The sequence below is a fragment of the Crocodylus siamensis genome, chromosome 7, assembly GCF_052110815.1.
Source record: "Crocodylus siamensis isolate JL-2025a chromosome 7, ASM5211081v1, whole genome shotgun sequence".
NCBI lineage: Eukaryota > Metazoa > Chordata > Crocodylia > Crocodylidae > Crocodylus > Crocodylus siamensis.
The window spans coordinates 41022978-41039442 of record NC_143401.1 but is presented as its reverse complement, the minus strand read 5'-3'; the positions used below and the strand labels follow the sequence as shown (position 1 = coordinate 41039442).

At 42.6% G+C, this 16465-nt stretch overlaps 1 protein-coding gene across 5 annotated transcripts in view; it reads left to right on the top strand.

The window, feature by feature from the left end:
- The window catches only part of LDB3 (LIM domain binding 3), a 204946-nt gene extending 189577 nt beyond the window's left edge, over window positions 1-15369 (top strand). For all 5 annotated transcript variants that reach the window (XM_090057124.1, XM_090057125.1, XM_090057127.1 and 2 more), the window contains 3 exons: window positions 606-726; window positions 6956-7071; window positions 11048-15369. In XM_090057124.1, the coding sequence (XP_089913250.1) occupies window positions 606-726; window positions 6956-7071; window positions 11048-11137 (327 nt within the window). In that variant the 3' untranslated portion in view covers window positions 11138-15369. The remainder of the gene's footprint in view (window positions 1-605; window positions 727-6955; window positions 7072-11047) is intronic.
- Window positions 15370-16465: the final 1096 nt, after the last annotated feature.

Here is a 16465-nt window from a genome sequence, read left to right as displayed (position 1 = left end):
TGTCAGTGAGAGTCTGGTGTCTGAGACAGGCTTCTCTGAAAATCCTAGTTTTCAGCACAACTGAAATGCTTCCACACCAGTATGCTTTTTTTGGTCTTGTGTTTTTCTTCTATGTTAAAAGAAAAGCTATATAATTTTGCAAAACTGGTTTCTAGAATTTTTAGAGTTGCAGTATTTGTATATAAGAAGTTGCTTCTACTGATAAAGATTAGCAAATCACTCTACTTTGTACTTAAGAGCTTCTGAGCAATGTCAAAGCAAGGGGAAGGGGGACAGGAATGAGAACTGCCTCCATGCCAACTGTCCCAGTGAGAGAACCATCTGCTGTGCTGATTCTTTTAATTGGCTGAACTGAGCTGCTGTTTGTTAGATGTTTGGTGGTTTTGTTTTGACAATAAATCTTATTAGGAGGTTTCCTGTGCTCCAAATGGAGGCAGATTTTTCCCAGATGATTAAACATTGCTACTGAGATTTGTATTTCCTCTTTTCAAAAGGTACAAGACCTGCTTGTCTTATATCTTGAGGGAAAGAATTAGCTGATTTCAAAATGTATGTTTTCCAGTAGGTGGTTTCAGTATGTGTGAGCCACTGTCTGTGTTTTACAGGAAGTGATGCATGCCCTCAGGCAAACTTGGCATACAACTTGCTTTGTCTGTGCTGCCTGTAAGAAGCCATTCGGGAACAGCCTGTTCCATATGGAGGATGGGGAGCCCTACTGTGAGAAAGGTATAGCACTCTCAATGTATAATTCTGTTCTGTACTAGTGTTCTTTAGGTTGTGTGGAAAATATGACCAATGGCCTGTGTGACTGCCAGATCTTGACCACCCTGTCATGTGCAGCCTTGGTTCAAGCAACGGATGGTGTATGCCCTATGGACTCCCATAAATTGCCACGTAGATGTTCAGTCCTCGGGTAGTCTTCCCCTATTTTGCTTGCCACGACTCTGAATGTTTCCCAGGGGAGGGCTGACTACCCAGGGTCCTCCTGCGGCACACAGGCTGCCCAACGGTCACTTGCAGGGCTCCTACATCCCAACCTTATGCCACCTTGATGGGTCGCTCAGTCTTTTTGGCCACATTCCCCTTCTCATACAGCTGTGGGGCCTCTTGAGTCCCTTCCCATCCTAGGTATCAGCTCTTGAGGCCAATTCGCTTACCCCAGCCTGGGTCATTTGTGTTCAGTTGTGAAACCTATTCTCGCCCTAGAGTGGACGACCTCTCTAGGGACTGAATCCCAATGTGATGCCCTATGGGCCCTGCACCAATTATTCTATTCGTATCGGCTACTCCTGTCTCACAACCCCTTCACACAGGGAAACACAAAAGAAAAGCGCAAAAGAAAAACGCAAAACAACACTTTTACCCTATCGCTGGGAATCTGGGTAGCCCCCTCTTTTGGTCCCTTACATCAGGGTACTGGGTGCCTTAATTCCCTACGATCTGGCTAGGGGATGACCCCTACTCAGGGCTGTGTACTCATGACCTCCTGCTTGGGTCGTCTTCCCCCCTTTTCCTGCTTCTTCCCAGGGCCTGGTGCTCTCACTTCTCTCCCTTCTGGAGCATCCTGATCCAGAAGCCTCGTGGTTCCTCTGCATATGGCTGGCTACCTTCTGTATTTAGGATAGGTGCCCTGCTTCTTCGCAGCCCTTCCTGCTGCTTTTGCTGGGACTCTCCCAAAGGGGAAAATTCCTCCTCCTCCCAACTGGTTCCAATACTCCCACCTGCTATAATGTGGGTCTTCACGTCCCCTTCTCTACTTCCTCTGGTGCTGCTGCCTTTGCTGATTGCAGGGGCTGCTTCTGGCCCATCTCCCACACTGTCGAGCCATTCTCTGCCGTTGCTGCCAGGATCAGCATCAGGAGCCTCCTCTGGCTCCTCGTCTGGTGCTCCTTCCTCCCTGAGGGATTCCCAGAGTGGGTCCCATGGCCATGCCCTCCTTGGGTCCACTCTCTCTTCCTCCATTGCTCCACCAGCAGTCATTTTTATTCCCACCGGCCAGCGATTGCTGATGTCATTGGCTGGCTGCAGCTGGATAAGGATGCAGCTAACGAGCCACGCGGGCTTCTCTCCCCATTCCGGCTGTGCCATGGCTTGTGCCATGGGTAAATTTTTTTTTTGTTTTAAGTTTTATGTTTGTTCCCTCTTCTTCATGTTTATTCTGTTCCCTGGGACTGTCCTTTTTAGTTCAGGGTCCTTCCCTCCATTCTTTCCTGGGACAGTCTGCCTATTCTGGTATCTTGTTTTTAATACCAACTTTAAAAAGCTTATACAAGTGTTTCTCAGTCTGCATTTTTCTACAATGTTCTTCCCCTCCTTGTGAGAAATTGGTAGACTGTAGCAATCTACATCCACATCTACATTCTTATCTACATCCACATTCCCTCTCTTTATGCCATAGCATGCTGTCTCTCCCCCACCACCCAGTACCTTTTTGCATTTCATCTTTTTTTTTCTTTTCTCCAAATTTCGGTTTGCTTTTTTCTTATTTTTAACTCCTGGTGGCTTCCTCCTCACCCAAAAGCTACACATTTCTGGGGAAACTTCCATTAGGAGATCCAAGGGTCCATTTTACCATCTAGGGAATTCAACAGTTTAATATGTAAGCTCAGTTCTCATCTCTTGATCTTCTTACACCTATTTTCCTGTCACAATCAGACCTTCACACAGGAAATGCTCCCAATTTGTGACTGATCAAGACCATTTTCCAATACAGGACCTTTCCATTTAGTTTTTTGACAACTCCCAAGATTTTTCACCAGTGTACTCTTAGAAGTGGCTTGTACACTTCAGACAGCAAGATATAAAAGACTGATTTCAGATCATTCTTCAGCATATCAAAGTCATTCTGAATCCCAACCCTACTATCCAGAGAGTTTGCAAGTTCACCCAATGGTGTCATCCACAAATTCCCTAAGTGTGTATTCAGTCTCATCTTCAAGTCATTAATGAAAATATTAATTTCATAGATTTCATAGACATCAGGGCTGGAAGGGACCTCGGGAGATCATCAAGTCCAGCCCCCTGCCCAAGGGGCAGGAAGTCAGCTGGGGTCATAGGATCCTAGCAAGATAAGCATCCAATTTACTCTTGAAGGTGTTCAATGTAGGTGCTTGAACCACCTCCGCTGGCAGACTGTTCCAGACCTTGGGGGCTCGGACAGTAAAGAAATTCTTCCTTATGTCCAGCCTGAAACAGTCTTGCAGGAGTTTGTGACCGTTTGACCTCGTCATCCCTTGGGGCGCTCTGGTGAGCAAACGTTCCCCCAGATCCTGGTGGTCACCCCTGATAAACTTATAGGTGGCCATCAGATCACCCCTGAGCCTGCGCTTTTCCAGGCTAAAGAGTCCCATGGCTCTCAGCCTGTCATCATAAGATCTGTTTTCCTGACTGCTGATCATGCGCATGGCTCTCCTCTGGACTCTCTCAAGCTTCTCCACATCCTTTTTGAATTGTGGAGCCCAAAACTGGACACAGTACTCCAGCTGCGGCCTCACCAAGGCCGAGTACAAGGGGAGAATGACGTCCCGGGATTTGCTCGAGAAGCATCTATGGATGCAAGCCAGCGTTTTGGTTGCTTTATTAGCCGCAGCATCGCATTGCAGGCTCATGTTCATCTTGTGGTCAATGATGACCCCCAAGTCTCTTTCTTCTGTAGTGCTATCCAACGTAGCACTGCCGAGCCTATAAGGATGCTGCAGGTTTTTCCTCCCAAGGTGGAGAACCTTGCATTTTTCAGTGTTAAACACCATCAGGTTCTCGTCTGCCCATTTGCTGAGCATGTCCAGGTCAGCCTGGATCATCTTCTGGCATGGATGCTTTGCCCCAAAGTTTGGTGTCATCGGCGAACTTGGCCAGTCCACTCCTGACTCCAATGTCCACATCGTTAATGAAGATGTTCAACAGTATGGGTCCCAGGACAGAGCCTTGAGGGACCCCACTGGTCACAGGGCACCACGATGAGTGACTGCCATCAATTACAACCCTCTGGGTCCGACCACGGAGCCAATTTCCCAGCAAGTGGATCATGGTGGAGCCAAGGCCACAACTGGCCAGTTTGGCCAAGAGGTGATCATGAGATACCAGATCAAAAGCTTTTTTGAAGTCAAGATATATGACATCAATCTCTTCTCCCTTGTCCAGGTGATAGGTCATAGAAGGAAATGAGATTGGTCAAACAAGACCTAGCCGCAACAAACCCGTGCTGGCTATCCCTTAGGATGTTAGCCTGGGCCAGTCCATCAAGGTTGGCCTCCTTAATAAACTTTTCTAAGATCTTCCCCAGGATAGAAGTCAGGCTAATGGGCCTGTAGTTAGCCGGATCCACTCTCCTCCCTTTCTTGAAGATAGGCACCACATTGGCCTTCTTTCAGTCTTCGGGCACTACACCAGAGCGCCAGGAGTTTTCAAAGATCCGTGCCAGGGGCTGGGCTATGACGGTCTCCAGCTCCTTGAGTACCCTGGGGTGCAGATTGTCAGGGCCGGCTGACTTGAAGGTATCCAGCTTCTCAAGGTGTTCCTTCACGAGGTCAGCATTTATGGAGGGTAGGGGATTCCCATCACCCGGATCTCCCTGTCCCATAGCAGGCATGGGCATCCCATGGGACTGATGAAAGACTGACGCAAAGTACCTATTTAATAGGTTGGCTTTTTCCTGGGCGTCAGTTGTCAGTTGCCCCATCTGGTTTAGCAGGGGTCCAACATTGCCCTTGCTTTTCCTCCAGCTCCCCACGTATCTGAAAAAGGACTTTTTGTTGTCCTTGATGCTTGAAGCTAGTTGGAGTTCAGTTGCAGCCTTGGCTTTCCTGGTTTGCTCCCTGCAGGACCGGACCAGCGCAGAATAATCCTCCTTGGAGGTGAATCCCATCCTCCATCCTTTGTAGGCTTTCCTTTTTAGCCGCAGGGGGTCCACTAGGTCCCTGGAGAGCCAGGAGGGCTGCTGTGCCTTCTTGCTGCCTTTCCTCCGTGTTGGAATAGATTTAGCTTGTGCATTGAGGATCGCTTCCTTGAGAAGCAACCACTCTTCTTGAACTCCCATCTCCCTGGGGTCACGGTCCCTGAGGGCCTGACCGACAAGCCTCTTGAGCTTGTCAGAGTTGGCTTTTCTGAAGTCAAGGACTTCTGCGTTGCTGACTGACTTGCCAGCTTTACGGCGGATGGTGAAGGTGATCAGCTCGCGGTCGCTGTCGCCACGCTTCCCATCAATCACTAGGTCGCCGATTAGGTCGTCCCCCGTAGCCAGTACCAGGTCGAGCAGCGCTTTGCCTCTCGTTGGCCCATAGACTTCATGAGTCAGGTAGAGGTCATCCACGCATGAGAGAAAGCTTTGCACCCGCTCAGATTTAGCTGAGTGATCTTCCCACGAGATGTCCGGGTAATTGAAGTCACCCATGACAACCAAGGTCCTGGAGCAAGCGGCCTCAGTCAGTTCCCGGGCAAACTCCTGGTCAAGCTCAGGACTTTGAGTGGGAGGTCTGTAGTAGACTCCCACCATTGTGTCCCCTGTGCCGTATTCCCCACAAATTTTTACCCAGAGGGTCTCTAGCTGTCCATGCTGGTCACCAACATCAGCTTGCAGGGACATGTAGCTTTCTTTCACATAGAGAGCTACACCCCCGCCCCTTTTGTCAACACGATCCCTCCTGTACAGGGTATAGCCCTCTATACCCATGGTCCAGTCATGGGTGGAGTCCCACCAGGTCTCCGTTATCCCAATGATGTCATAATTCTTTGCACTGAGCAGGAGGATGAGCTCCTCCTGCTTGTTGCCCAGGCTCCTGGCATTAGTGTACAGGCAGGCAAGTGTGCCCTTGGGGGCTCTTGCCTTGCCCACAGATTGTGCCAGGGCTGGGGCAGGGGTGGGCTCCCTTAAGTGCCTTGGTCTTAATTAGGCAGGGGTGGGCTCCCTTAAGTGCCTTAATTAAGCAATATTGGAGTCCAGTAGAGACTTTTAGGGACTCCCACTTGGTACATCCTCCCAACTAGTCATTGAGCCATTAGTGACTACTTTATGAACACAGTGATCCAACCAGTTTTGTATCCACCTTACAGTATTTTCATCTAGATTGTATGTCCTTAGCTTACTAATAAGGTCACAGGAGAGAGGGTCAAAAGCCTTGTTAAAATCAAGGTATATCATATCCTCTGCTGTCCCCCTTTCTCCACCCTCTCTCCCTCTCGATCCACAAAGCTCACCACCTTGGCCTAGAAGGAAATTGCATTGGTAAGGCATTGCTTGCTCCAGATGATACCATGCTGGCTGTTCCTGATCATCTTGTTTTCCTCCAAGTACTTAGAAACCTCAATGACTTTAATGACTTTTAAAAAAAATTCTCGTGGTTTTTAAGTTTCTGCCATATTTTTTCCAAGATAAAAGTTACTCCAGATTAACAGAATATTAACGTGAGTTAGTATTAAGCAGTGTTAATGGCTGCTACACTCATTTTTATTTAATGTAAGACAGGATGGTATTCCAACATTAAAATAATAATAAAATATCCATTGGTGAATATAAACATACACCAATCATGTAAATGTAAGATGTCCTTTTTACAGCACCCTTAATTTTTCATAGTCCGTGCACAGTATGTTGTCTTGCTGTTTTTGGTACCTATGACTTATACATCACATACATGCTACAGCTAATTTACAAATATTGAGAAACAGAACATTGACTGTGCTAAACCTTGTGTTTTTATATTCATAACCAAGGATCTGAAATGATGTGGGTTTTCCTTCTTTAAACAAAATTAAATGTGAAAGGAAGGGAGGGGGGAAAACTGCTCTGAATTTTCATTAGGGGAGAGTTTCAGTGGGATGTAGAAAGGAAGTCTGAGCAAAAAACATTCCAAGAACCATTACCAAGCACAACTCTGTTTCTTTTGGTGTAATATGATTATACCATAGTTTGTAATATGTTTATTTCAGAGTTTGTTTAAAGTTTGCTTTTTTATTTTAGATTATGTTGCTTTGTTCAGCACAAAATGCCATGGCTGTGATTTTCCTGTTGAGGCAGGGGATAAATTCATTGAAGCTCTTGGACACACTTGGCATGATACCTGCTTCATTTGTGCTGTAAGTTTTTATACTAAAAACTACATCACTTCTGTATAACCTTATCAGAACTTGTGAAGTTACACTGGAAGAATCAGAGACTGTGGTAATATAATGTTGCCTGGGTTGCAGACACGTCAATTTATTTTAGCTACAGATGAGGGATTGTTTTCCTTTTTTTCCCATCTTTTTACTTTCTTTCAATTTTTACCTAAATAATGACATTTGATCTTCATTGAAAATGCTTGAGAACAATAAAATAACACATTTCACTTTTGGAAACAGTTGGTACAAACTGTTTTAAAGAGCATTATTTAGTCTTGTTCCTAACTTGGGTTGCACAAAAGGGCAAACTGGGTTTTAAAATAGGCATCAAGCAGTGAGATTAGCATCAGACTGAAAAGTGTGACCAAACATTCTGTTTACACAGTTTTGCAATTTACTTTGTCACACAGAGGACTTGAGGAAATTTGCAGAAAGGAACAGAGAGAATGAATAATAATTAGCAAAGATGTTAGTCAGATTAATCAGGCCAAGTGTGTGCGTATGTATATGTAACAGGGGTGTAGATTGTAGCCATGTTGGTCTAAGGACCTAGGCAGACGAGGTTCTTTGGGTGAATCTGATACCTTTTATTAGACCAGCTTAAATAGTTGGAAAACAATTAAGCCAGCTTTTGGGTTCAGAAACCATTTGTCAGTCTAAGGAAGTTTCAGCAATTGTTGTGTGCTCTTCCTGGACGGAATGAAAAGTAAAGGAGCCAGAGGCTGGTCTGGTATGCATACAAGACAGGTAGTTAGTGAAAATGTAGATTGAGGAGTCAATGGGTGAGAGACAGGCTGGGGGGGTGGGCAGGGAGAGAAGGGGGATGAATAGTAGAGAGATAGTTAGGGAGTCAGATGTCAGGCATGTTATAATGAGTCATAAATCCAATGTCTATGTTTAGTCCATGATTTTTAGTATCCAGGAGGTTGATAAAGTGGAGTTCATAAGCTTGTCTCTAGGAAGTGTTTTGCAAGTTTCCTTTGAGGATCAGGACTGAGAGATTGGAGAGAGAGTGGTTTTCTTGTGAGAAATGTGCCCCCACAGGTAACTGGGTATTCCTGTCTTTGATAGATTTCCAGTGTGCATTCATTCTGGTGTGCAGTTGTTGTTTGGTCTCTCCTATGGAAAATCCTCAAACAATTGCAACTCATACTAGAAAGAGACCCTACTCGTAAAAAGATCTTCCCAAAGCCACCCATCCTAACCTTCAAACAAGCACCGAACCTTGCTAACCTCGTCACCAGAAGCAAACTCCCTCAAGCCCAGAACACACCAAAAGGGTCCAGACCATGCCACGACAAGAAATGCAAAACCTGCCAACACATCTCCACCACCCCCACAATTACTACACCCAACAACAGAGCCATCAGCATTCCTGGATCTTACAGCTGCACCTCCAGAAATGTAATATATTTCATGCAGTGCACCAAATGCCCTGATGGAAAATACATAGGAGAGACCAAACAACAATTGCACACCAGAATGAATACACACCAGAAATCTATCAAAGACAGGAATACCCAATTACCTGTGGGGGCACATTTCTCACAAGAAAACCACTCTCTCTCCAACCTCTCAACCCTGATCCTCAAAGGAAACTTACAAAATACTTCCTAGAGACGAGCCTATGAACTCCACTTCATCAACCTCCTGGATACTGAAAATCATGGACTAAATATAGACATTGGATTTATGACACATTATAACCTGCCTGACATCTGACTCCCTAGGTATCTCTTCACTATTCATCCCCCTTCTCTCCCTGCCCACCCCCCCAGCCTGTCTCTCACCCATTGACTCCTCAATCTACATTTTCACTAACTACCTGTCTTGTATGCATATCAGCCCAGTGTCTGGCTTCTCTACTTTTCACTCCATCCAGGAAGAGCACATACCAACTGCTGAAACTTCCTTAGCCTGACAAAGGGTTTTTGAACCCGAAAGCTTCCTTAATAATTGTTTTCCAACTATTTAAGTTGGTCTAATAAAAGATATCAGATTCACCCAAAGAACCTTGTCTGCCTATGTATATGTAATATACCCAAGGTAAGTGCTGGTAGAATCAACAGCACCCTGTGCCTCACCTGCACTGATCCACTAAATCACTTTTCCTTGAACTGGTGATGGAATGTAAAGTCTGTTTTAGCTATGAAGAGTAGACTGACATTGTCAGAGACTACAATGACAGCTTTTCTACCATTCACTAAACTCCCCTGTTCCTCAAACTGAATATTTGGAAATGTAGAATTAATTACTAGCATCCATGTTAAATTAACTTTCTCCTGCCTCTCCCTGAGACATGATATTAAGTGATGATATATTTACTTTTCTGAAGTTGGAAGTATCTTTGCAATTTTCCCCATTTGTGTCAGAAGACAAGTTGTTGTTTGCACAAACTGACAGCTAATGTGTCTCTGGTCAACAATATCACTCTTTGGCACAAAAATATACATAGTCGCTTTTAGAAGGCGCCTTCTTTGAATAATCCCTACTGTCCACTTGCAATTTTAACCACTAATTTAACTGTTATTTTAGTTAGGAGGAACCAAAGTGGTTGTGCAGTGTTTGTACTCTAAACCCTGTTTTGCTTTTGGGCATAAAGGACATGCATGAAATCACATACCAGCAGTTTTTCCTTCTTAGATGCAGTTTGGTATTCTGTTTTGCCCTGTGCACATTCCTGTGAAGAGGGGAAGCCCCAGACCTTGCCAACCTGTAGCCTAATGGTTAAGGACACTGGAGATTCAGGTTCTTGATTTTCCCCCGCCAACCCAGAGGTAGTTGGAGATTCAGGTTCTTGATTTTCCTCCGCCAACCACTTCCCAGCAAAGTGCTCTAACCATCACCTGACAGGTCAGGAATTGCTCAGAGCACTCTTTACCCCTTCTCTTGAAGCTAGCGCATGGACATCCATGAGAGAGAGATATGGAGCCAAGAGGAGGAGAGTAAGCCAGAGGTTGTACAACTTGAGGAAATGAATGCTGCCCTAGAAAGGAGAGGGCTCTGGATTCCAGCCTAGGTCCTGTACTCAATGGGTGGAAACTTATCCATTTTATCTAGTGACTATTAAATGCAAGGCACACGCCGCCTGCTTCAAAACAAAGTCTGAAGAGAGATATGGGTAATACCTAGATTAGTCATAAATACTTAAGCTTTATTATAGACTAAAATACTTAGGCTTTCTAGATGCAAGGTATTCCACAATAGATTCAAGGCACCCCTTGGAAAATGCTAGCTCTTAGTTTTCACTTACTTTTTAACTGTAGAAAAATACTAGAGTAATTCTGTTGCAAACAACTCAGAAGGACCACAATATGTCAAAATGCTCTAGTTTCTTTCCCCTCCAGTCATTATAGTTTTTGTAGTCTAGGGTAGGTCTAACATTTATGTGCATCCTTGAGCCACCCTATTTTGCTGTGCAGCTGCCCAGCAGCACAGCCTTACCAAACATGCACAATAGGCACACACAAGCTGCACCACAAACTGTAAGTGCCAAAAATCACAGTTACAGAGCTGTAGACATACCGCTGGTGTGTACAAATGAAAACACGCATTAGCCCTAAGTCTTTGTCCTCACAGCTGTCCCTAATTGCTTTAGGATGAACAATTCAAGTCAACAGCATGTTATCTATCCATGTATTTCTAATGTACTCGTTGCTGTGTTATCATTGTGCAATGCTTTCCCTCTAGTTTAAATAGCATGCTGTTGCACTTGATACCCTGTATTCCAGAACGCACCCCCCTCAGCCTGGGATCAAAAATTGAGGAGACATTGAGATCAGCTAGTTATAGCTCGTTCTGAGGACTAGATTCTAATAAACTGACTGATTATAATTCATGTGTTATGGTGCTACTCAGAGTTAAGAATACCCAGATCTAGTCATTAAAGTGCAGGCTGAAGAGCGATAAAATAATTAATCATATTCCTGTTTTCTGTTTATTTTAATTTTAGGTGTGCCATGTAAATTTGGAAGGGCAGCCATTTTACTCCAAGAAGGATAAGCCATTATGCAAGAAGCATGCTCATGCCATCCATGTCTAAAGGAAGAGCTGGAAGTCAGTGGCATGGGGAGAAAAGTGGAAAAATGAGCAGTGACAAAAAAGATAACAGTGGCTAACATTTCTCTTTGGGGGGGAAAAAAAGCTAGGAAGCTACTGAACATTTCTGAAGTTTAATTTTAGTCCATTTTACATGGACTTTTGCATGGTCTTTATAAAAAAAAAAAAACTGAATGAACACCCAAAAGCAAACTAACCAGTCTATAGAAAGAAGAATATTACTTCAGAAGTTAGACAAAAAATGTGATTAAATTTTAACCTTTCATATTTAAAAAAATAATAAAACATCAGATACTTGTTCTAATAAACTACCCAGAACAGCTTTACAGCTGAGACCGTACACTAGTGTTAATGATAACTGAAAGTCATTCTTTGTAACAAAAAAATTAAGTGCCAAAATATTAAGCATAGGATAATTTGTAGAATCTAAATGATAGCTTTAAAATAGAAATAACTAGATCAGGATATGCTCACTGAAACCTGAGCAACAAACATTTTAGACTTGGAAGACCTAAAGACATCTCACAGGCTACCCCAGATGAGAGGTTTGCGTTGAATCCACATAGAACTGGAATACTAAGGACATAATAGGTAATTCAGACTCTGAGAATTATTAGAAAGAGACAGAACAATAAATTCCTTAACCTAGCCACAACTAGGATTGAGATAAGAAAAATGTTTAGGTTTACGTTTGATCAGTGTAGAAGTCCTTTCCAAGCACAACAGAATACTTCACTGTTGAATTAGAGTGTAAAAGTCACTTGGCTTTCTCCATTTCGTTTTCATATGGGAGTAAGGAATTGGGGGAGTTTAGAAAGGATTCATGTTGTGTTTCTGTTCAGAGTAGATTCACTTTTCCTCTACCTGTCCTGAAAATACATCATACTGTTAAAGTTATTTTGATGCTTAATTCCCCCGATTTCAAATAACTGGGCGCTAGTTACTAGTTACGGCTTCCATTTAGCATGGCGAGGAGGATAGGAGTAGGATAGCCTGTTCCCTAGTATTCTCTGGTCAATCCCAAATGTTTAGGAAAAAAACACCTATTTTTTTCCTCCAAGGAAGTCAATGAATACCTATTTCTTAAAAAATCTTAAAGCAGCACCACATCACAGGCACATGCTCTTACTACTGTGATTAGTTTCTTTAATGCAAAACATCCCAAGTGTGGTTGTGTTTGCTGCTGTGAGAAGATGGAATCTGACATTTAGGATAGTATTAACATTTCACCTTTTCTAACACTTTATAATACATCTTCCACATTACTCTAGTAATGATTTTTAAAAGCTTATGTATTGTTGTGAAAAGCAGCTAATATTTATGGTATTGATGATAGCTTTGGATTCTTAAATTTAAGTATCTGCAATTGTATGAGAGAGAGTAGTTTACTGATACTCAGCAAAGAAAAATATTCTGACTTTAACTATAGAATGTTCCATTACTCCTCAAGTTTTACTTATTTATTTTGAGTGAAAATTATGATTGTATTGTGACTCATAGTTTTAAGTTAATGTTTATGAGGTTCCAGCTACCTGAGGATAAAGTGTATGGGCCTACTCTCCCTCCTACTCTGACCCCCATGGATCTTGGATTTTTGCATAATCTGAATATAGAAGTGGATTGCTTAGTGATGCCTTCACTCTTTAAATTGTCAGGTTCAATAGGCAGAACTATGCTTCTTGCCAATAAATAAAAAATCAGAGTCCACCTTGCTAAAACTGATATGTTTTTTCAGTCAAAAACAGCCAAACTATTTAAAAATGCCTTCATGTACATTACCATTTTCCCTCCTATTTTTAATGCCCATTTTAGGATATTTGCTATCTTATTTTATAAGGTAGAGGGCACATCCAAAGGGAAATGGGTGAGAGTAAAAGGAACTTTTGGCTGTATTGTGCTTGCTAAATCCACACTTAGATTTTGAAAAACTGACAATCTAAACATGTCCACTTGCATCTTTGACTTGAGTAGCCTGCACTTATATATTAGAGTATCCTAGTTCTCATACATCTTAGCAGTGTTACGAAGGTTAGATTTTTTTTTAATACGGATGAATTCATCTTAAAACAATTTCTTGAACATATTAGGTACTTTCTCTTTCTCTATAGAAAAGAAAGTTTTCTGCTTCGGAATAAAGAGTCAAATCCTCAGCCTCAGATGGCTCCATCAATTACATTAGCTAAGGATCTAGGTCATCGTATTCTCCAGTGAGTTATAAGCAATGCAAGTTAAAATTCATTTCCGTTCACATTGAGTTCCTATTACTACTTTCTCTAGATACCAAAATAGTCATTTTTTATATACTTGTATTTCTTTCAGAGGACAATTCTAGTGCTGTTCAACAGACAATAGGGTATATCATTCTCTGTTACTTAGAAACAGAATCAGTATTAATATATATGTTACAGCATAAACAAGCTGCACTGAAGCAGCTCTGCCAAGCAGTTTGTGTGCACGATCCACAAATAGGAGCTATTCTGTATCAGTATTTCTCTACTTTAAGTAGCCATTTACATGTAGTGGATTGCAGCCCATTTAGTCATTGCGGCGCTAGCTTCAATCTGGCTAGCAATGCAGATATGGCTACAGCAGTGAAAAAGGCAGTGTCATGGGTTTCAGAAGGGGCTGTACAAGCCTGCCAGAAATCCTGGGTACAGTGGAACACTAAACAGCCACGCCAGACTTGAGTCTGGTACTGTTATGAAAATAAACAATTGATTCGTAAGATCCAAGAACATAACTGAAATGAGATTGTATGTTAAGCTATTGTAAGGAAATTTAGAATGATATTTTTAAGTTTTTTCTCTTGCTCTGAAGCATAGCAAGAAATTTCCTAATAAAAAAGGAGGAAAAACTCTTTATAGACCTTTAAAAAGGATGAAAAAAAGAGAAAAAAAGAAGAAAGAAGAAAAAGCATGGTACAAACTAGTGTAGCAGTGTGCAGTTGATTAGAGTACTATAGTTTCCTTGGCCAGCTTGCCCAAGCTTAAATTCATGCTGCTGTTCCTTCACTTCAGTTTGTTACATGAGCTACTGAGATTAAAGCCAGTTTGCATTGGCCCACATGTGCTGTAGTTGCCTCTGGCTACATTGTAGGCATCTCCATATTAGTAGCATACAATTCATTTCCAATTTTGACTTGCGTTGCTTCCTAGTGGCCTAAAAATAGGGAATAGTTACCTGCACTTGAGGTCAAATACCATTTTTGCACAAACCTCAGACAAAAATGGGTACTATTTTGAATCTTATTTAGGCAGAATACCATGAAATCACCATTATTGTTATGCCATGTAGAACAAATTCATAAGAAAAAATAAGATATACATGTCAAACTCAGAATAGGGCCCTTCCTTAATCTGTCACTACCACAACTGCTGTAGCAAAATATTTTTTGTAGGGTGAATAAAGTGTATTATGTTTCATTTGTTTTAATAATTACCTGGGTGTAAGTCATACAAATCTTGAAAGTAATCTTTTTATTCTAATTCCCAGAGGATTTCTGTCTAGAAGATGAAAAAATACTGTACCACTGAATGACCAGTGGATAAAGATAAAGAATCAAAACCCATCTTGTTTGCAGTTAAAACTCTCTATGTAGTTGAAGATTCAAAATCAGCATGAGACTCTAGAATTTTTTTCTCTTTTTCTTTTTTATTTGCAACACAAAAAAATAAATCAAATGGGTCACCATTTGTTGAGGTCTTTTGAAACATTTCATCTTCTAACTTAAAAAATATTTTAGTTCGGCATACTAGATTCACACGCACACAAAAATCTAATTACTGAATTGTTTGACTTTGGTCCTTCAGTGGTCGGGAAATTGAATGAAATATTTTATTTAAGATTATTTTTATTTATGTTTAAGAATGTGAATATCCACAGCACTAAAAACATTTATTAGTGTCTAATGCTGAGCAGTATGTTTAGCTGCAATACCCATCTCCTGGTAGTAGGCATTAATTTGTTTAGTATTTATAAAAGATAAAATTTGCAACTGATTGATTTATTGCATGCAGTGATCATCCTGGAAGTCTAGCTTTTATAAATGTATTGAAATATTGCCATAATACTACAAGTGCCCTTCCTTTTAGATTTTTTTTTAAGTTTCTAGTTGTTATTTCAGAAACAGAATGTAGTATGGTTTATAAGGTGTGAGTGAACATATCTTGCATGAATAATCAGTGCCAACATGAATAAAATATTCTAGCAATAAAAGGGATGTGCAAGTAGTTTCATAGTTTATAAGGTTGGAAGGGACCTGAGCAGGAAAAAGTACTGGGGTCAAACAACCCCAGCAAGGTGTTCATCTAGCCTTGCCTTAAAGACCCCCAGGGTAGGAGCCAGCACCACTTCACTCAGAAGTTGGTTCCAAATCCTGGCCGCCCTGACAGTAAAGTAGCGCCTCCTCATATCTAGCCTGAATCTACCCTCTGCCAGCTTGTGACCATTATTTCTTGTTGCTACTGGTAGTGCTCGGAGGAACAGGGACTCCCCCAATGCCTGCTGGTCCCCTCTGACTGGTTTGTAATAGGCCACTAGATCCACTGCCCTCAGCCTTCTCTTGTAAAGGCTGAACAGGTTCAGGTCCCTTAGCCTCTCCCCGTAGGGCCTGCCCTGCTGTCCCCTGATCATGCGGGTGGCCCTCCTCTGGACCCTTTCCATGTTGTCCGCATCCCTCCTGAAGTGCGGCACCCAGAACTGGATGCAATACTCCAACTACGGCCTGACCAGTGTTGCATAGAGGGGGAGGATCACCTCCTTGGATCTGCTTAAGATGCATCTGTGGATGCATGACAAGGTGTGGTTGGCCTTCCTGACTGCATCCTCACACTGCCAGCCCGTGTTCATCGTGGCATCAATAATGACTCCAAGATCCTTTTCTGCCTCTGCACTGACAAGAAGGGAGTTCCTAAGCCTGTAGGTATGCTGCTGGTTCTTCCTCCCCAGGTGAAGTACCTTGCACTTGTCAGTGTTGAAACCCATCCTGTTCTCATCCGCCCACCCCTGTAACCCATCTAGGTCCGATTGCAGCCTGTTCCTTCCTTCTAGCATGCCCATATCCCCCCGCATCTTGTTGTCCTCAGCAAATTTGAACAGGGTGCTTTTTACCCCTCGTCCAAGTCACTGATGAAGATGTTGAACAGTGCGGGCCTGAGGACCAAGCCCTGCGGAACCCCACTGCCCACGTCCCTCCAGATCAAAAATGACCCATCTACCACCACTCTCTGGGTGTGGCCCTTCAGCCAGTTAGAAACCCATTTGACTGTGTAGGTGTTGACACCACAGTCCCCCAGTTTTTTAATGAGAATGA